At 37.1% G+C, this 21,075-nt stretch overlaps 1 protein-coding gene across 2 annotated transcripts in view; it reads right to left on the minus strand.

The window, feature by feature from the left end:
* Nucleotides 1-8,283, minus strand: part of DYNC2H1 (dynein cytoplasmic 2 heavy chain 1) — a 367,862-nt gene extending 359,579 nt beyond the window's left edge. For both annotated transcript variants that reach the window (XM_065882515.1, XM_065882514.1), the window contains exons 1-3: nt 8,089-8,283; nt 3,224-3,394; nt 2,654-2,789 (exon numbers count right to left, since the gene is read on the minus strand). In XM_065882515.1, coding sequence (XP_065738587.1) covers nt 2,654-2,789; nt 3,224-3,394; nt 8,089-8,283 — 502 coding nt within the window. The remainder of the gene's footprint in view (nt 1-2,653; nt 2,790-3,223; nt 3,395-8,088) is intronic.
* Between the last annotated feature and the right edge of the window lie 12,792 nt (nt 8,284-21,075).

Below are 21,075 nucleotides of genomic sequence, written 5' to 3' on the forward strand. Positions count from 1 at the left end.
TAATCATCAGCAAAATACAAATCAAAACCACAATGAGATACCACCTCACACTGTCAATGACTGTTATCAAAAAGGCAACAAATAACAAGTGTTGGTGAGGATGTGCAACCGTCATGCACTGTTGGTGGGAAGGTAAAGTAAAGCAGCCACTATGGAAAACAGTAGGCAGATTACTCAAAAAATTAAAAAATAGAACTACCATATGATCTAGCAATTACACTTCTGGGCATTTATCTTAAAAAAATAAAAACACTAATTAAAAAAGATATATGCTTTTCTATGTTCATAGCAGCGTTATTTACAGTAGCCAAGATATGGAAGAAACCTAAGTGCCCATCAACAGATGAAGAGATAAAGAAGATGTGGGGTATATATAGATATATATATATATATATATGTATATATGAGTGTGTGTGTGTGTGTGTGTGGTGTGTGTGTGTGTATATATATATATATATATATATATATATATATATATATATATATATAAATATGGAATATTACTCAGCCATAAAAAAGAATGAAATCTTGCCATTTGTGACAACATGGATGGACCTAGATGACATTATGCTAAGTTAAATAAGTCAGGCCGAGAAAGACAAATGCTGTATAATCTCACTTATATGTGGAATCTAAGAAACAAAACAAATGAACAAATGAAACAAAAGCAGAGTTATAGAGATTTGGCACCACCAGGAGCCAAACCCAGCTTGTGGTTGGAGTGAGGTACAAGCTGTAGGGCCACCATGTGCTCACCAGTGCCCACCCACCATGCCCAGCTTCCACTACAAGTTCCTGAAGAAGTCCAAGCAACAGCTGCTGTACCCACTGTGCAGGAGAAATATTTGAAAAAAAAAAAAAAGCAGAATTACAGATATAGAGAACAAACAGGTGGTTACCAGAGGGAACTGGTTACTGCCAGTTACAGAATAAAGGAGTCACTGGTATCAAATGTATACTGTGGGGAATATAGTCAAGAACTATGCAATATCTTTCTATGGTGACACACTGTAACTAGACTCATCATGGTGATCATTTTGAAATGTACAGAAATACCAAATCACTATGTTGTGTAACAGGAACTAACATACTGTTGTTGGTCAATTATACGTCAAAAACAAACAAACAAACAAAAATAAATCAGACTTGTAGTTACCAGAGGTGGGGGATGGGAGGAAGGGGAATTGTATGAGGTGGTCAAAAGGTACAACTTCCAAAAGATAAATAAGTAGTAGTGATGTAATATACAACATGATAAATATAATTAGCACTGCTGTATGTTATATATGAAAGTTAAGAGAGTAAATCCTAAGAGTTCTCATCACAAGAAAAGAAGACTTTTTTCCTATTCCTTTAATTTTGTATCCATATGAGGTGATGGATGTTCACTAAACTTATTGTGATAATCATTGCTTGATGTATTTAACTCAAATCTCTATGCTACACACCTTAAACTTATACAGTGCTGTATGTCAATTATATCTCAGTAAAACTGGAAGAAAAAATAAGCAAATTAAAATAGTTTTATTTTTCCCAATGAAATAGGCAACCTCTAGTTGCTTAATCCCATGCTGGAAGTAAATTCACTATTCTTTCTGGTTGTATGAGATTCAAAAAGCATCTATTTTACTATTCAAAGTATAAAACTACAACTAATATTTTAAACTAATGATTTGTGTATGTCATGCATTTCATCTTAATTGTTCTTATGAAATAATTTATCTATAGCCACAAAATTACAATTAGCTTCAGGAAAAAAATACATTTTAAAATAAAAGTCACTGGCTTATTATCTTCACAAATATACAATTAGCATCAATCCTCATTATTCACAGATTCTGGATTTATGAAGTCACCTACTTGTTAACATTTATATGTATCCAAAGTCAATACAATACTCTCAATGTTTTTGTGGTCATTTGCAGACATGCACAGAGCTGTGAAAAATGTGAGTTGCCCAACGCATATGTTCCCAGCTAAGGATGAACAAAGCAACACTGCTTTCTTATTTTCTATCACCTACTGTAAACAAATGTCTTTTCTGTAGTCTATGTAGTGTCATGTTTTTCACATTTTTGTGCTTTTTGTTGGTGATTTTGCTGTTTAAAATGGCCCCCAAGCATGGTTGTGAAGTGCTGTCTAGTGTTCCTAGCACAAGAACACTGTGAAGTCCCTTACAGAGAAAATACTTGTGTTAGATAAGCTTCATTCAGGCAAGAGTTGCAGTGCTGTTGCCCTTAAGCTCAATGACAATTCATCAACAATATATATTAAATAACGTGTCCAAACCAAATGCACCTAAAACAAGGTTATGTGTTGAGCAGTTGGTGAAAATCTCATGACCAGAGGCTCACAGGACCCTAGGAGCAATGCTTCAGTATTCACTAATTGAGTGTTCACAGTGACCTTATAGAACAGAACTACTGCAAATAATGAGAATCAACTATACTTTCTATTTCCATGAACTGCACATTATTAAAGATCACATATTCCTCTTCTCCAAATCCATATGTAAATCTATTTATTTAAAAGCAGCTCAAGCTCAGAGAAGATCCAAAGTGTGGAAAGAAATCTTTGAAGAAGTATATTAATTTACTAATGTATTAATAAGGCAATTGTTTTGATTTTCTTTGACAAAACTATGGGTAAATACCTCGTGTGTCATCTTCCTTAAATTTCAGTTTTGATAAGTTAGTATCTGATCTTCGTAGAACTATACCCAAGCCTGCTTCTAGTTCACTCAAAAGATTCTGAAGTTTGGGATCAAGGTTTCTGCTCCATTCCTGATCCTAAATAAAAACAGACAAGAGCATACAATGTTCAAAATCTTGCCAATCAAACTGGTTTCCTAAAACACTTTCAAAAGAACTGAGTCCAAATATATCTGTTTCACTCAAAGCCTGACACTACCTCCATCTCATAAGGGAGGGAAAAAAGTCCTTTCAACAGTTAAAACTTTATAAAGATCATCTACTACAGCAATTTAAGAGCTGAAGTAGATTGCATTCTATATCTTTCTCCAATTTCTCTATTTTCCAATAAAGGCTACATTAAAATTTTTTTTAATTACAAAGAAAAAATATTTTAACTTAAAAACTAAAATACTAATGATATTACCAGTAAATAAAATAATAAATATTTACATTTGTGTGTATGAAAGCATTTACCCAAATACTTAGGCTAAAAACAACGACAACCATACAAGCTGCTTTAATTTACTCACCTTTAACAACATTGGCGCAAATACTTGCCGTACTGCTTGGTAAAGGGAATTTATAGGTGATTCTAACATAGATGAAACAAGAATGTTTTTATGTAGATTCTGATCAGTAATTACTTCAGGTCGCAGTTTGAAAAACACCAGCACTTTATCTTTTGTGTCGGCAAAATCAATCTAAAGTGATAAACAAATGATTTTTAATGTTATTTTCATAAAGTTAATACTTGAAAATTTATATATTTCCCTAAAATGTTATATTACTGTAATTTTACCCCTTGGAAAAACTATACTTTAGAAATAATTATAGTATATTACAACCAATCCTTAAAAAAATGTATCCCCGCTTATATGTGATTGTATCATAAAGCTACTTTGATAAATGGTTTATAAACAAAAAGCACTATATGAATATTGTAACATCCATTCCAGACAGATTCAGTAATACTACAGATCAAAGCTGTGTGCTCCAGGTACACACTGGTGAGTAGTATACTTCTTCACTCCAGAAACTCTATAACAAGGATGCTAATTACCCTCTTACATGAAACTAAGTTCAGTATAAACTCAGAACTACCAAAACAAACTTAGGTTGTCCATCTCCTAAAATCATCTTTATGTGAACAAACATTTTTTCCTTAAAGTATTTGAGATCAAACTTTTTACTAAATTGTCATATAACTAGATTATCACCTCACACTGGTCAGAATGGTTATCATCAAAAAATCTACAAGCAGGGCTTCCCTGGTGGCACAGTGGTTGAGAGTCCACCTGCTGATGCAGGGGACACGGGCTTGTGCCCCGGTCCGGGAAGATCCCACGTGCCGCGGAGTGGCTAGACTGGTGAGCCATGGCCGCTGAGCCTGCGTGTCCGGAGCCTGTGCTCCGCAACGGGAGAGGCCACAACAGTGAGAGGCCCGCGTACCGCAAAAAAAAAAAAAAAAAAAAAAAAATCTACAAACAATAAATTCTAGAGAGGGTGTGGAGAAAAGAAAACCCTCTGGCACTGTTGGTGGGAATGTAAATTGATACAGCCACTAAGGAGAACAGTATGGAGGTTCCTTAAAAAACTAAAAATAGAACTACCATGTGACCCAGCAATCTCACTACTGGGCATATACCCCGAGAAAACCATAATTCAAAAGGACACATGTACCCCAATGTTCACTGCAGCACTATTTACAATAGCCAGGACAAGGAAACAACCTAAATGTCCAACAACAGATAAATGGATAAAGAAGATATGGTACATATATACAATGGAATATTACTCAGCCATAAAAAGGAACGAAATTGGATCATTTGTAGAGATGTGGATGGACCTAGAATCTGTCATACAGAGTGAAGTAAGCCAGAAAGAGAAAAACAAATATCATATGTTAACACATATATGTAGAATCTAAAAAAATGGTACAGACGAACCTATTTGCAGGGCAGAAAAAGAGACGTAGACTTAGAGAACAGACATGTGGACACAGGGTGGAGGGGGAGGGTGGGACAAATTGGGAGATTAGGGTTGACATATACACTACCATGTGTAAAATAGCTAGTGGGAACATGCTATAAAGCACAGGAAGCTCAGATCGGTGCTCTTCAACAATTAGATGGGTGGGATGGAGGGGGTGCGGTGGTGGAAGGGAGGTCCAAGAGGGAGGGGATATAGGTATACATATAGCTGATTCACTTCCTTGCACACCAGAAACTAACACAACATTGTAAAGTAACTATACTCCAATTAAAAAAAAAGGGTGAGTGAGCTTTTGTGCTACTTTTCTTTTATCCTAATCATTGTATTTTTTTAGCCACTAGGAAGGAATTGGCATTTACTCAGTATTGCTGCTTTTCTCAAACTCTCATTTTCACGCATTAGAATTCTATTGCTAGCATGATCATTTTATTCCAATTACAAGCGAGAATAACAAGCTGCAGATAAGTAGATTTGAAAAATTCATTCCTTAGTAATTAAATAGACCATACCCTTAAACTTCCCTCCTCCCACCTATCTGAAGAAAGAATATTCAGAAAATACATTTTTTTTTTTTTTTTTTTTGCGGTACACGGGCCTCTCACTGTTGTGGCCTCTCCCATTGCGGGGCACAGGCTCTGGACACGCAGGCTCAGCAGCCATGGCTCACGGGCCCAGCCGCTCCGCAGCATATGGGATCTTCCCGGACCGGGGCATGAACCCGTGTCCCCTGCATCAGCAGGCGGACCCTCAACCACTGTGCCACCAGGGAAGCCCCAGAAAATACATCTTTTAACATCATACTTTGAAAACAGTATCTATAATCACTGTCCAAGCCATCCTGGGGCATCCATCAGGACAATGAGCTTTGCCCTAGCCAAAGTCAGAGTTAATGCAAAGGATAAGTTGGCTACAGCTGCTCATCATTCCCTGAGTAAAGAAAAACTGAGAATGAGCACTCCTAGCCACATCTCCTCCAAGTTTCCCTATCATTGGCAACTGCTATTTCCTCTTAACTGACTATAGTTTGATAATTATTAAGGTGTAAAGTTGGTTCTTTTCTGAGGTTGCAAAATACCTCTATCACCTACTGGGATCAATCAGGGATCAGCATACCACAACTTTCTGCCTGTTTTGTACAGGCCACAAGCTAAAAATTATTTCTACACTTTCTGAAAAACCGAAAGAATAATAATATTTCATGATATGAAATTCAAGTATCAGTGTCCATAAATAAAGTGGAATGCAGCTCATTCATTCACATATTGTCATGGCTGCTTTCTCATGGCAATGGCAGAGCTGGAGTTGTGACAGAGACCTTATGACCTGCAAAGCCCAAAATATTTATTATCTGGCCCATTATAGAGAAAATTTGCCAACCTCTATTCTACAGCATAAACCAGATCATATCTCTCTCTTGCTTAAGATTACCAACGACTTCCTATTTCAACCTAAATGGTGTACAAGGTCCTAAATGATCAGCCCATACTGTAACTTTCACATTCTTTGGTTATTCATTAAACTTCAGCAATGACTCTGGATTTTTTTTCCAGCTCCTTAAAACCAAGATAAGACCCAGCTCAAGGCCTTGGTACTTATCATTTCTTTTCCTTAGAAAACTCTTCCTCTAAATCTGCCTACAAGTCATCATTTAAATCTCACTTCTAAGGTCACTAATTCAGACAGGTATTCTCTCCCTCTCTATTTTAATGCACTTCCTCTCCCCATGCCCATCACTACTTTAACATTACTCTATTTTTATTAACAGCACTTATCAATACCCAAAATTATGTTACATTATATACCTGTGTGCATGTGTTTAGCTCACTTTTGTCCATTTGAATGTTACTCCTTGGAGATAAACCCTGACATGTTCATAACTTTATCCCCAGCACCCAGGACAATGCCAGACCCATAGTAAATACTCAGTAATTGTTAATTTCTTTAATCATGCTGATTCTTAGATATCTAAAGTACAACTTAAGATATAACAAAACATTTTCAAATATGACTAAAAATCTGTAGTGTGATGTATGACTAAAGATAAAATATACTGTTGGACTCTACTAGCTTAACTAAAAGTTATAGTTTCCATTTTCTTTTTTTGTTTGTTTTGGTTTGGTTTGGTTTGGTTTTTGGCCACACAGCTTGTGGGATCTTAATTTCCCATTACACTCTATCTAAACTTTCGGTGGCATTTACAACTGTGTGCCCTGATTTTATAACTTGTTGAGTATATGTCAATCTAGGCCACTGGAGTGAGGCTCTAGAAGACAGACACAGGGGGTCCTGTTCTGAATTATATTAACCTATTAGAGAAGTGGAGTAGTTAATGCTTAGGGTATAACCTTTGTGCCTTACTCTCCTCAGCCACAAAATGGAAATAAAAAGTTTCTATCTTATAGTGTTGTTGTGACTATTAAATAAGCCAAAACACACAAAGTACTTAGAACAGTACCTGACAGAGAGTAAAGGGAAAATAAACGTTAGCTATGATTATCTATGCTTTTTACATCTTTGTAAACTCACCAAACCTAGCAAAGTGCCTTGCATATATGGAGTTCAAAATACATCAACTGAATAGAATTGAGTGAAATCCAAGAACAAAAATTCATAATAGGGTGAATGATACAATCATCCTACAAAAAATGCATTCAGTGCTTGCTGTGCGTCAAATACTCTGTTAGACCTAGGGACACCCGTGAACACAAGAGGAAAAGGTTTAATATATGACTATCACTTGTTAATTTTCCTCCATTTACTGAGCAGGGGCTCAGTGTGAGGCAGGGGTAATGTGTGAGGCAATTTTTTTTCTATGTATTACTCTGAATGTGTGTGTATCTCCTGGTTGCAAATGCAACCATTTCTTAAACAATCTTGCCAGTGGAGGAACCAGTAAATAATAATGAATAAATCAATACATCATATGTGGCACAACAAAAAGAATTTAAACTTTCTGTCTTATTATTTCTTAAAAGATTTGAATTCCTAACTATTCTTTCCCTAGAGTAAATTTAAACTCATATATAATCCAAAAAAGATACACTAGGATTTGCCTCAAAGAACCTCAAAAGGGCGGAGAAAGAAAAAATGTTTAAATAAATAAGGTAAATATTTTATTTTTAGTTATAACCTATCTGTAGTATAAAAAAAAACAAAACAAAAAAAACTAGAAAGACTAGAATTGTTCTCTTCAGGTGCGTGGACTGGGAACCTCCTTTGGTCAGGTGGGATCCAAGCTTGGAAACTACAGGCTGAAGCACGAGGCCAGCGCAGCTCATCAAGCGGGGACAGCACTGGGCCCTCTAGGATGATCCAAACAGGAAGGCAGAAACGGACCTGACATCCTTCTAGCTGAGCCTGCGGACGTAAAGGGAGGTCAGGGCAGGGGTGCAGGGAAGCATACCACATTGGAAAAGGAAATTCCGACGTCGGATCGCTGCACTCTAAGGAGCATCTGGTTCCCGTCGTCCAAGAAGTTGTTGATTTCAGTACTGTTGTACAGCAGCGGCTGGTCCCAGGATTCCGACACCAGTCCAAAGTAATTCTGAGTAGTAGTAAAGATGAAAAGCTTCCGAACGTCCCCGGTTCCGCCCGCCATGATTCTAGAGAAGGGGAAAGGGGAGGGAGGGCGGCAAAGAGGGAAGGAGGAAAAAAACAGTCGGGACAGAAGTAAAGAGAAGATGAGAACTCGGCCCAAGTCCGGAGCTCGCCTGCAGGCCTTCGGAGCTCCGCGGTTGCCACGGGCAGTCGCTATGGCGACGGAGCACTACGGCAGCGTGCGGTGGGCGTTACCATCTCGGACACGCGCACGCAAAGCTCTCGGAGAGGATCGATCATCTAGGAGCTCCTTAGCTGCTCGCCGCGGTCCTCGATTGCAAAGGATTCAGGCAAGTTTGTGTCAGGTCGCAAAATCTGCCTTTAATGCTTTCTACTGACTTCTTATAACGCATAATTAGAAGAGATACCTCTAGTCTTCAAGTGCAGCAGTATGACAAGGATTTAGGATGGCTGGGGTTCTAATGCTCCCTCTTCCCCTTCACTCGTTAGCAAACCACTCTGTCAACGTCAAGTTCCACGTCTGTAAAATAGGGAAATACTATCTGGGTTATAATGAGGACTTTAAGAGATTACTACTTAAGCACCAATTTTTAAAAAGGCTGATAAAGAATAGGAGTTCAATACAACGTTAATTTACTTTCTCCATCTTACTCTGCTCGTTTCTGTGTTAATTTCCCACCATTATTTTAATTTTGTTATCCTATTATTTCAGAAAAATGTTATTATTTCACCAATTTTTCATCACAATCGTTATCAGAACACACAGCCATATTGTAAAATAACCAAAACAGGCAGTGATACTTGTTAATTTGTTTTATAACAAGCATAACCAAATGCTGAAGAAATACAGACGTGAAATCAGCCTTCATCATTTTCTGCCCCATGGCATCACTACAAACTACTAAATTGCTGGTCATTTATCCCAATATTCATCAAAGACTCTCTGAATTCAATAATTATCTTATAAAAATATTTACCGCATGCTGCTATATGCCAAGTAGTGAACTAGGCCCTGGAGACCATAGTCTCTGCCCTCATAATCAGTCATCATCTCAGCCCTGATTTGAGCCATTATCCTAGGGAAAATAAACACATACCAATTTTTTTATTTGCACTCAGTAATCACTACTATATTCTTTTAGAATTAGAAAGAAGGTCTTTTTATCTGCTGAGCATCTTGATTAAGTTTGAGGAATGGAAACTAAAGAAAGCTGAAGTGCTTTAAATTATAAAGGGAAATGAATTCAAATTCTTACAAAATAATCCAAAAGATGGGAAGGGAGTCAGTGAGGTAGAATGCTGGCAGCTGGATGGGAAAAAATCCAAATAGCAACCCAGGGTGACTGGATAGCGAAAAAGGATTTTGAAAGCAAAAATGGCTAATATGGATACAGAGATTCTTGCTCTGCAATGGGCATTATGATCCTTACCAGGGTCTTAAGGAAAGTCTCCATTACTCACAAATGCTTAGTCTGGGTGAGTTATTTTGGTGGAGATGTGTGAAATGGCTGAATTAAGCATCCATGACAATGTGAATAAAAAGGCAACACATGTAGGGAGATGAGTCTAGAAAGCAGCTGAAATCATGAGAATCTCATCCTCCCAGGAATTTTTAGAAATCTTGGATGGGCTTTGGACTCCCACAAGATATGAAATTTGAGTGTTTTAATCAATTTTAACCCAGATGTCAAAAAACATTTTAACCTAGATGTCCAGTTGACATGTAAACCCCATGTGGGTAGGGATTTTGTGTATCTTATTCACTGCTGTATACCCAGACTTAGGCCTAGAGTGGAAAACAAGACAGATAAAGGCCCTGTACTCATGAAGCTTCAATAAAGAAGAAAGAATCTCAGAGATGGTAAGTTATAGAATGAAGATTCATACCCAAATCCAATTCTCAATCAATCTCTAGACACTATTTCACAGTGGTAGGCAGCAGGCTAGTCACTAACATCATATCTCCCCTTTCACAGCTAAGAAGTGTTTACCATCCAGGTGTGGACGTTAACTAATTCTCACCAATGAAATGTGAGCAGAAGTAGTGTGTGCCACTTCCAAGGCAAGATTTTAAAGAAGTAAGTATACTTTTACCCTTTGCCAGCTGGATGCAGCTAACAAAGCATCAAGAGATGGCAGAACCACGAAAGAGTCTGAACCAGGGCTTCTGAATCACAGTGTGGCATAAAGCCAGCAATTGTTAAGCAAGAAATAACTTATCTAGGGCTTCCCTGGTGGCGCAGTGGTTGAGAGTCCACCTGCCGATGCAGGGGACATGGGTTCGTGCCCCAGTCCGGGAAGATCCCACATGCCACGGAGCGGCTAGGCCCGTGAGCCGTGGCCGCTGAGCCTCTGCGTCCGGAGCCTGTGCTCCGCAACAGGAGAAGCCACAACAGTGAGAGGCCCACGTAACCTTTATTGTGTTTGAACCATTTTATATTATACATGTGTGGGTCTATTTTTTAATAGCAATTTAGGCCACACTAACCAATGAGTAACTGATATCAGCAGTAGGGTGCTGTTTAAAAAAAATTAATGAGGAGCATTTGTTTAAAAGTTGGTTAGCAGGTGGCATACAAACATAATGTGAGCCAGGGCACAAAACCTTTCTGAACCAAGGATTCCTAACTTTTTTTTCGATATTTACATGTATCAAACCTCTTGGTGTCAGGACTTATTTATACTTTAAAAAAGTTTTGAAGCTTCCAGAAAATTTTTGTTTCTGTGCATTATTTCTATCAACATTTACTATAATAGTCATTCAATGTGAGACAAATTTTAAAATATTCATTTATTCATCAATTTAAAAATAATAAGCCCATGACTTGTTAACATAAATAACATATTTTATGAAAATAATTATAATTCCCAAAACAAAATTAATTTGGTCAGAAGAGTGGTATTGTTTTACATTTCTGCAAATCTCTTTAATATATTCCTTAGTGGGAGATCCTCTATCTACTTCTGCAGTCCATCTCTTGCAATATGTTGTTTTGGTTGAAGTATATGGAGAAAACACAGATAATGTAGTTGGAAAGCAGAAAGAACTTTATAATCTTTTCAGATAACTGTGAGTATTCTTCTTTGTTACTAAACCAAAACTCCACAAATGGTAGTTTCTTAAAGGACAGTTACAATTTGGAATCTGGAACCATATCAATCAACATTTCATACTCAACTACATTAAAATCCATTGGTCACTTGCACTCTGAATGGATATTTTACCCATGCATAATTTTGTAACATCATGCATTGATCATTTGGAAAATATTTGAGCTATGCAAATCTTCTAAATGTTGATACCTTTTACTGTGCAATATTTAAAAATCACATTCATTAATAAACCACTGATAGCATAAGAAAAAGTCTTTATGTATGGAGAGGTTGTCAAACTTACAGTAGAGAGTTTAAGTTTTCCAAAATTCTAATTTTTGCATGAAAGCCTGAATTTCATCATTGTCAGCAAATCCTGTCAGTTTTTTCCTTGAAATGATAGGCTTATTTCATTCATTTTTGAGGAAAAAAAAGTCTGCCAAATATCCAAATCTTAATAATCATAGTTTGTCATTCTTTCAAGTAAAAATTGCCTTCAGTGATAAAAGCTGCTAGTTTTGATCACAATTCGAACAGTCACACAAGTTCTTTTTTTTAAGGCAAACTGTACTTCAGTATGCAGCAGAAGTGCTTTATGGTGTTTCATTAGTCGGAATATTAAAATGACTTGTACTCAAGTTTTGAGATCTGATAAAATTATTTACTCTATCATTGAGGACATTCGTAAGTGAAACTGGAATCTTGTCCTGTGAGTACATGGAAGTGAAGAATGGATGACTACTAAAACATTTTGGTGCCTTGATTTGTGCCAAGGTGTCAGCAGTTTAGCCACTATATTAGTTTTCCATTGCTGCATCACAAATTGCTACAAACTTAGTGGTCTAAAACACTACCCATTTATTAGCTTGAAGTCCTGTCCATTAGTAGTCTGGGAACTGCATCTCTGGTCCTCTGCTAAGGGTATTACAAGGCTTAGTTCAACATGTTGGCCAGGCTGAGTTCTCATCTGGAGCTTAGGGTCCTCTTCCAAGTTCATATAGCTGAGACAGAACTAGATTCCTTGAAGTTGCAAGACCTAGGTCCCCATTTCTTTGCTGGCTGTAAGCTGGAGGCACCTTCAGCAACTAGAGGCCACTGCATTCTTTACCTGCATCTTCAAAGCCAACAATGGAGAACTTTCTTACACATCAAATCTCTCCTGTGCTTCAAATCTCTTATAACCCAAAGGGCCCCATTCCTTTTAAGGTTTTACCCAATTAGATCAAGCCCAATGAATAATCTCCTTTATTAACTCAAAGTTAACTGAGTCGTAAACTAAAGCATGGAAGTGGTAGCCCACTATATTCACAGGATTTGCCCACATTCAAGATGAGAAGGTTATACAAGGTGTGCCCACCAGAGAGTGAAACCTCGGGGCTGTTTTAGAATTCTGCCCACCATTACTTTTACACCATCAAATGTCAAGCACAGTGAAAGAGGCACAAAATGTCTTACTATTGTAGAAATAGTTTGACCTCACAGACCCCTAAAAATAACTCGTTTTCCCAGGGTACCACTGTTCTAGATGATCTCTTAAGTTATCTGTATCTATTTTATGAAAGTGAATAGAGGAAAAAAAACGTTTTCTGTTTTATCCATTATGTTTGACAAATATTGGGCAAATTATATTAAAAACATAATGATGGTTAAAAAATATTGCCCCACTTATTAAATATACTCTTTATACTCTTATTCAATTGAAAGAAAAAATACCGTAGGATTGTTATAATATCATTTTTCATATTAAAGAATAGTCATCTTGGGCTTCCCTGGTGGCACAGTGGTTGAGAATCTGCCTGCTAATGCAGGGGACACGGGTTCGAGCCCTGGTCTGGGAAGATCCCACATGCCGCGGAGCAACTAGGCCCGTGAGCCACAACTACTGAGCCTGCGCGTCTGGAGCCTGTGCTCCGCAACAAGAGAGACCACAATAGTGAAGAGGCTCGCGCACCACTATGAAGAGAGGCCCCCACTTGCCGCAACTAGAGAAAGCCCTCGCACAGAAACGAAGACCCAACACAGCCAAAAATAAATAAAAATAAATAAATAAAAGATTACAAAATTAAAAAAAAAAAAGAATAGTCATCTAATTACTATCCTTAGACACTGTTGGGGGAGCTATACATGAAAGAATGTAATTTCAGAACCTCGTCTTCACACTTAGAGAAGCTGAAACTTACTCTAGGGCATAGTATTTACAGATTTCAATCACCAGTACAATGAAATATATATTCTAATATGACATTTAATGTTCAACTCAAATACTTAAATATGTTTACCTCTATACATTTTTATGTGTACCTGTGGAATAATAGTCTATTTCTCCAAATTCTGCTAAGTCAGAAAATAGCCATTAACCATTACACCTGACTCTAATAGGGACCCAATACTTCCTGTAGTCAATTGTACTGAAAATATAGGGGGAGAGGAAGGAGCCATGTAAATAAAGGAGTTAGTGTTTATCAGTTCATACATATAAATGAAGATGATTCTTGCATCTGCACTTCTGTCTACTCCCATTCCCCAGACTAATCCTGGACATGGTTGAGGAGGTAGGGGAATGGGCCAGAAATGTGGTAATGTGGGGATGATTTTCCCCAATCTCCACTAACAAAGAGAATCAGAAACAGACATTGGTGGAGAACAAAATCAAAGTGTGGAGCTCCTTGCAGACAATACTCTTGGGTTTCACTATAAGAAAATACAGACACTATGATTAAATAAATATTTTGAGTCTTCTATCAGATGTTAAATACTATTTATTTGAATGCTAGTGCTTCATTATATATTAAAAATTAAATATCAAAGTTAATTGTAAACTTTTTGGTAAAAACTATTTCTACTTCTTGAGCTTTGTTTTAAATTACCTTATATAAGAGTTCTCTTGAATAGTCACAATTGTTTTAGTTGAAAATATATCTTATTGGTATTGAGTGAAAAGAAACCTTGTGGCTCTTAAAGTTTATGCACATCAATTCCATTTACATTTTGTTGGCCAACCAAGCCACATAGTAACATCTAATTGCAAGTAGGCAGGAAAGTGCTATTGTACCTTGTGCACAGAAAGAAAGAAAGCTATAAAATATCTGAGAACAGTTCTAATGACTACCTTCTAACATATTTCAAATTAAGGAAAAAAATGTTCCTTGGACTAAGCAAGATAAACTGTGTGCTTTCTTTTTCCTCTGCCATAGTAACCAATAATGTTCTAGATAGTGACATTTGATAGATATGTCAAATCTAGATAGATTTGTTCTAATGACAAAGAACAGGGTCCCCAGCTGACCCTTGACCAACATGTAGTGTGAGCAACAAACAAATTTTGTTGTCTTAAACAATTGAACAATTGACTTCTTTGTTTCTCTGCCCTAATCTAGCCCATCCAGACTGCTACAGATAAGATGTGTACTCACCCACCCCACTGTCTCACACCCTGACCATTTCACTAATTTACATAGCCTACTTGCCCCTGTAGGCATGTGAGTTTGTAAAGCTGTTTTACAGTATGTTGTCTTAATAAAGTCTGTTGTACCTATAACTAGTTACATGATAATCATTTGTCTAATAAATATAGTGCTTTTAATTTTGCCTTTCAGTGTAATGAAGTATGCTAGTGAACCTACTGTTTTAAGGTTCTCAGTATAAAAAAAATTTCAAAACGTATTACTATAATAGGTAATCTTTTCCTCTATAATTGTTGTAGGAAGGAGGACCCCTTCCAGGGCCCAAGAGTGTCTAACACTCGGAAATGAATTGTCCAAGGAGACACATGTACTGACAAAGCAAAAGACTTTATTGGGAAGGGGCACCCAGGTGGAGAGCAGTAGGGTAAGGGAACCCAGGAGAGCTGCTCTGCCACGTGGCTTGCAGTCTCAGGTTTTATGGTAACGGGTTTTGCTTTCCAGGTTGTCTTTGGCCAGTCATCTTGCTTGTTGCCCATACTTGGACTGAATCAGGGTCTATCCTGGTGGTGTGCAGATCTCTCAGGCAAGATAGATTCCAGTGTGAAGGTTTCTAGGAATTTGACAGGATGTTTGGGTTGGCATCTCCTCCCTCCTCCTTTTGTGCCTCCTGAATTCTCCTGGTTAGTTTTTGGTGGCAGCACTGCATTCTTTATTGGAACCTCCTGTTATGAGACAATTCAGGCAAGTTATTCTTTTAGATGCTTTGATGATGCTTTCTTTACCGTGTGCATGATCTAGCTTAAAAGAAAACAGTCTTCCTTAGATTTGCAACTAAATACCCTTTAATATTGTTTTAAAAAATGCATAACACTAATGTAAAGTGCTGAAGAGAAAGCTTTATACCATGGTAACTATTTTTTATTAGAAATTTTTAATTGGAGTGTAATTGCTTTCCAATGTTGTGTTAGTTTCTGCTGTACAATGAAGTGAATCAGCTATATGTATACATATATGCCCTCCATCTTGGACCTCCCTCCCACCCCCCCATCCCGCCCATCTAAGTCATCACAGAGCACCGAGCTGAGATCCTAATGGGAACAGTAGGTTCCCATTAGCTATCTATTTAGTACTATATTTATGTCAACCCTAATCTCCCAGTTTATCCCGCCGTCCACTTCCCCCTCTGTGTCCACCCATCCATTCTCTATGTCTGCATCTCTATCCCTGCCCTGCAAATATGTTCATCTGTACCATTTTTCTAGATTCCATATATGTGCATTAGCGTACGGTATTTGTTTTTCTCTTTCTGACTTACTTCACTCTGTATGACAGACTCTAGGTGTATCCACCTCACTACAAATAACTCAATTTCATTTCTTTTTATGGCTGAGTAATATTCCATTGCATATATGTATGACGTCTTCTTTATCCATTCTTCTGTCAGTGGACATTTAGGTTGCTTCCCTATCCTGGCTATTGTAAATAGTGTTGCAATAAACATTGGGGTACATGTGTCTTTTTGAATTATGGTTTTCTCAGGGTATATGCCCAGTAGTGGGATTGCTGGGTCATATGGTAGTTCTATTTTTAGTTTTTTAATGAATCTCCATACTGTTCTCCATAGGGGCTGTATCAATTTACATTCCCACAAACAGTGCAAGAAGGTTCCATATGCTCCTCACCCTCTCTGCCATTTATTGTTTGTAGATTTTTTATGTTGGCCATTCTGACTGGGGTGAGGTGATACTCCATTGTAGTTTTGATTTGCATTTCTCTAACAGTTAGTAATGTTGAGCATCTTCTGTGCCTCTTGGCCATCTGTATGTCTTATTTGGAAAACTGTCTATTTAGGCCTTTGGCCAATTTTTCAATTGAGCTTTTTGTTTGTTTGTTTTTTGTTGTTGTTTTTCATATTGAGCTGCCTGGGCTGTTTCTGTATTTTGGAAATTAATCCTTTGTCAGTTGCTTCGTTTGCAAATATTTTCTCCCATTCTGAGGGTTGTCTTTTTGTCTTTTTTACAGTTTCCTATGCTGTGCAAAAGCTTTTAAGTTTAATTAAGTCCATTTGTTTATTTTTTGTTTTTATTTCCATTTCTCTAGGAGGTGGGTCAAAAAGATCTTGCTGCAATTTATGTCAAAGAGTGTTTTTCCCACGTTTTCCTCTAAGAATTTTGTAGTTTACAGTCTTACACTTAGGTCTTTAATCCATTTTGAGTTTATTTTTGTGTATAGTGTTAGGGAGTGTTCTAATTTCATTCTTTTACATGTAGCTGTCCAGTTTTCCCAGCACCACTTACTGAAGCAACTATCTTTTCCCCATTATATATTCTTGACTCCTTTGTCATAGACTTGTCCTCTAATCTCTGTCATAGATTAAGTGACCATAGGTGCGTGGGTTTATCTCAGGGCTTTCTATCCTGTACCACTGATCTATATTTCTGTTTTTGTGCCAGTACCATACTGTCTTGAATAGTTTAGCTTTGTCGTATAGTCCAAAGTCAAGGAGCTTGATTCCTCCAGCTCTGTTTTTCTTTCTCAGGATTGTGTTTCCATCCAAATTGTAAAATATTTTGTTCTAATTCTGTGAAAAATGCCATTGGTAATTTGATAGGGATTGCTTTGAGTTGTGTAGTCTTTTTCACAATATTGATTCTTCCAATCCAAGAAAATGGTATATCTCTCCATGTGATTGTGTCATCTTTGATTTCTTTCATCAGTGTCTTATAGTTTACTGACTATAGGTCTTTTACCTCCGTAGGTAGGTTTATTCCTAGGTATTTTATTCTTTTTGTTTTCAAAGGTAAATGGGATTTTTGCTTAATTTCTCTTTCTGATTTTTTGTTGTTAGTGTATAGGAATGCAAGAGATTTCTGTGCATTAATTTTGTATCTTGCAACTTTACGAAACTCGTTGATTAGCTCTAGTAGTTTTCTGGTGGCATTTTTAGGATTTTCTATGTATAGTATCATATCATCTGCAAACAGTGAGAGTTTCACTTCTTCTTTTCCAATTTGGATTCCTTTTATTTCTTTTCCTTCTCTGATTGCAATGGCTAGGACTTCTAAAACTATGTTGAATAATAGCGGTAAGGGTGGACATCCTTGTCTTATTCCTGATATTAGAGGAAATGCTTTCAGTTTTTCACCATTGAGAATCATGTTTGCAGTGGGTTTGTCATATACGGCCTTTATTATGTTGAGGTAGGTTCCCTCTACGCCCACTTTCTGGGGAGTTTTTATCATAAATGTGCATTGAATTTTGTCAAAAGCTTTTTCTGCATCTATTGAGATGATCATATGGCTTTTATTCTTTAATTTGTTAATATGGTTTATCACATAGATTGATTTGCATATATTGAGGAATCCTTGCATCCATGGTATAAATCCCACCTGATCAGGGTGTATGATCATTTTAATGTGTTGTTGGATTCAGTTTGCTAGTGTTTTGTTCAGGATTTTTGAGTCTATGTTCATCAGTGATATTGGCCTGTAATTTTCATTCTTGTGATATCTTTGTCTGGTTTGGTATCAGGGTGATGGTAGCCTCACAGAATGAGCTTAGGCATGTTCATTCCTTTGCAATTTCTTGGAAGAGTTTCAGAAAGGTAGGTATTAGCTGTTCTCTAAATGTTTGATAGAATTCACCTGTGAAGCCATCTGGTCCTGGACTTCTGTTCGTTGGGAGTTTTTAAATCACAGTTTCAATTTCATTACTTGTGATTGGTCTGTTCATATTTCTTCCTGGTTCAGTCTTGGAAGGTTGTACCTTTCTAAGAATTTGTCCATTACTTCCAGGTTGTCTATTTTATTGGCATATAGCTGCTTATAGTAGTCTCTTATGATCCTTTATATTTCTGTGGTGTCAGTTGTAATTTCTCCTTTTTCATTTCTAATTTTATTGATTTTAATCCTCTCCCTTTTCTTCCTGATGAGTCTGACCAAAGGTTTATCCATTTTGTTTATCTTCTCAAAGAACCAATTTTTAGTTTTATTGATCTTTGATATTGTTTTCTTTTTCTATTTCATTTTTTTCTGCTCTGATCTTTATGATTTCTTTCCTTCTACTAACTTTGGAGGGTTTTTTTTTTGTTCTTCTTTCTCTAGTTGCTTTAGGTATAAAGTTTTATTGTTTATTTGAGATTTTTCTTGTTTCTTGAGGTGAGACTGAATTGCTATAAACTTCCCTCTTAGAACTGTTTTGCTGCCTCCATAGGTTTGGGTTGTTGTGTTTTCATCGTCATTTGTTTCTATGTATTTTTTTATTTCCTCTTTGATTTCTGCAGTGATCTCTGTTATTTAATAGTGAATTATTTAGCCTATATGTGTCTGTGTTTTTTACAGGTTTTTTCCTGTAATTGATTTCTAATCTCATAGCACTGTGGTCAGAAAAGATGCTTGACACGATTCCAATTTTCTTAAGTTTACCAAGGTTTGATTTGTGACCCGAGATGTGCTCTATCCTGGAGAATGACCCATGAGCACTTGAGAAGAAAGCGTATTCTGCCGCTTTGGGGTGGAATGTCCTATAAATATCAATTAAGTCTATCTGGTCTATTTTGTCATTTAAAGCTTGTGTTTCCTTATTTATTTTCTGTCTGGATGTCTACCCATTGGTGTAAGTGGGGTGTTAAAGTCACCAACTATTATTTTGTTACCGTCAATTTCCCCTTTTATGGCTGTTAGCATTTGCCTTATGTATTGAGGTGCTCGTATGTTGGATGCATAAATATTTATAATTGATGTATCTCCTTCTTTGATTGATCCCTTGATCATTATGTAGTGTCTGTCCTTCCTTGTCTCTTGTAGTAGTCTTTATTTTAAAGTCTAGTATATCTGATATGAGTATTGCTACTCCAGCTTTTTTTTGATTTACATTTGCATGTAATATCTTTTTCCATCCATTCACTTTCAGTCTGTATATGTCCCTAGGTCTGAAGTGGGCCTCTTGTAGAAAGCATATACACAGGTCCTATTTTTGTGTGCGTTCTAATGGACACAAAATCCATTTACATTCAAGGTAATTATGGATATGTATATTCCTATTACCATTTTCTTAATTGTTTTAGGATTGTTTTTATGGGTCTTTTTCTTTCCTTGTATTTCCTGCTTAGATAAGTTCCTTTAGTATTTGTTGTAAAGCTGGTTTGGTGGTGCTGAATTCTCTTAGCTTTTGCTAGTCTGTAAAGCTTTTGATTTCTTTGTCAAATCTGTATGAGATCCTTGCTGGGTAGAGTAATCTTGGTTGTAGGTTTTCTGCTTTCATCACTTTAAAGATATCCTGCCACCCTTTTCTGGCCTGCAGAGTTTCTACTGAAACATCAGCTGATAAACTTATGCAGATTCCCTTGTATGTTATTCTTTGCTTTTCCCTTTCTGCTCTTAATATTTTTTCTTTGAATTTAATTTTTGTTAGTTTGATTAATATGTGTCTTGACATGTTTCTTTTTGGGTTTATCCTATATGGTACTCTCTGCACTTCCTGGGCTTGGGTGGCTGAGATATTTTCTCAGATTCTTTCTCTTTTTCTTCTTCTTCTGGGACCCCTATAATTCGAATATTGGTGCATTTACTGTTTTTCCAGAGGTCTCTGAGACTGTCTTCATTTCTTTTTTTTTTTTTTTTCTTTTGCGGTACGCGAGCCTCTCACTGTTGTGGCCTCTCCCGTTGTGGAGCACAGGCTCCAGACACACAGGCTCAGCGGCCATGGCTCATGGACCTAGCCACTCTGCGGCATGTGGGATCTTCCCAGACTAGGGCACAAACCCGTGTCCCCTGTATTGGCAGGTGGACTCTCAACCACTGTGCCACCAGGGAAGCCCTGTCCTCATTTCTTTTCATTCTTGTTTCTTTATTCTGCTCCTCAGCAGTTATTTCCACCATTCTATTTTCCACCTCACTTATTCATTCTTCTGCCTCAGTTATTCTGCTATTGATTCTTTCTAGTGTATTTTTCATTTCAGTTACTGTGTTGTTCATCACTGTTTGTTCTTTAGTTCTTCTCAGCCCTTGTTACACATTTCTTGTATATTCTCAATCCATACCTCCATTCTATTTCCAAGATTTTGGGTCATCTTTACTATCATTACCCTGAATTCTTTTTCAGGTAGTTGCCTATTTCCTCTTCATTTATTTGATCTTATAGGTTTTTACCTTGCTCCTTTGTGTGTAAAATATTTTTTTGTCATCTCTTTTTTTTTTTTGATGGGTGGGGCTCTGTTCCTATCTTGCTGATTGTTTGGCCCAAGGCATCTAGCACTGGAGTTTGCAGGCAGTTGGGTGGAGCCGGGTCTTGGTGCTGAGATGAGGACCTCCAGGAGAGCTCACACCATTTAATAT

Source organism: Phocoena phocoena, chromosome 8 (assembly GCF_963924675.1).
Source record: "Phocoena phocoena chromosome 8, mPhoPho1.1, whole genome shotgun sequence".
NCBI classification, from domain to species: Eukaryota; Metazoa; Chordata; class Mammalia; order Artiodactyla; family Phocoenidae; genus Phocoena; species Phocoena phocoena.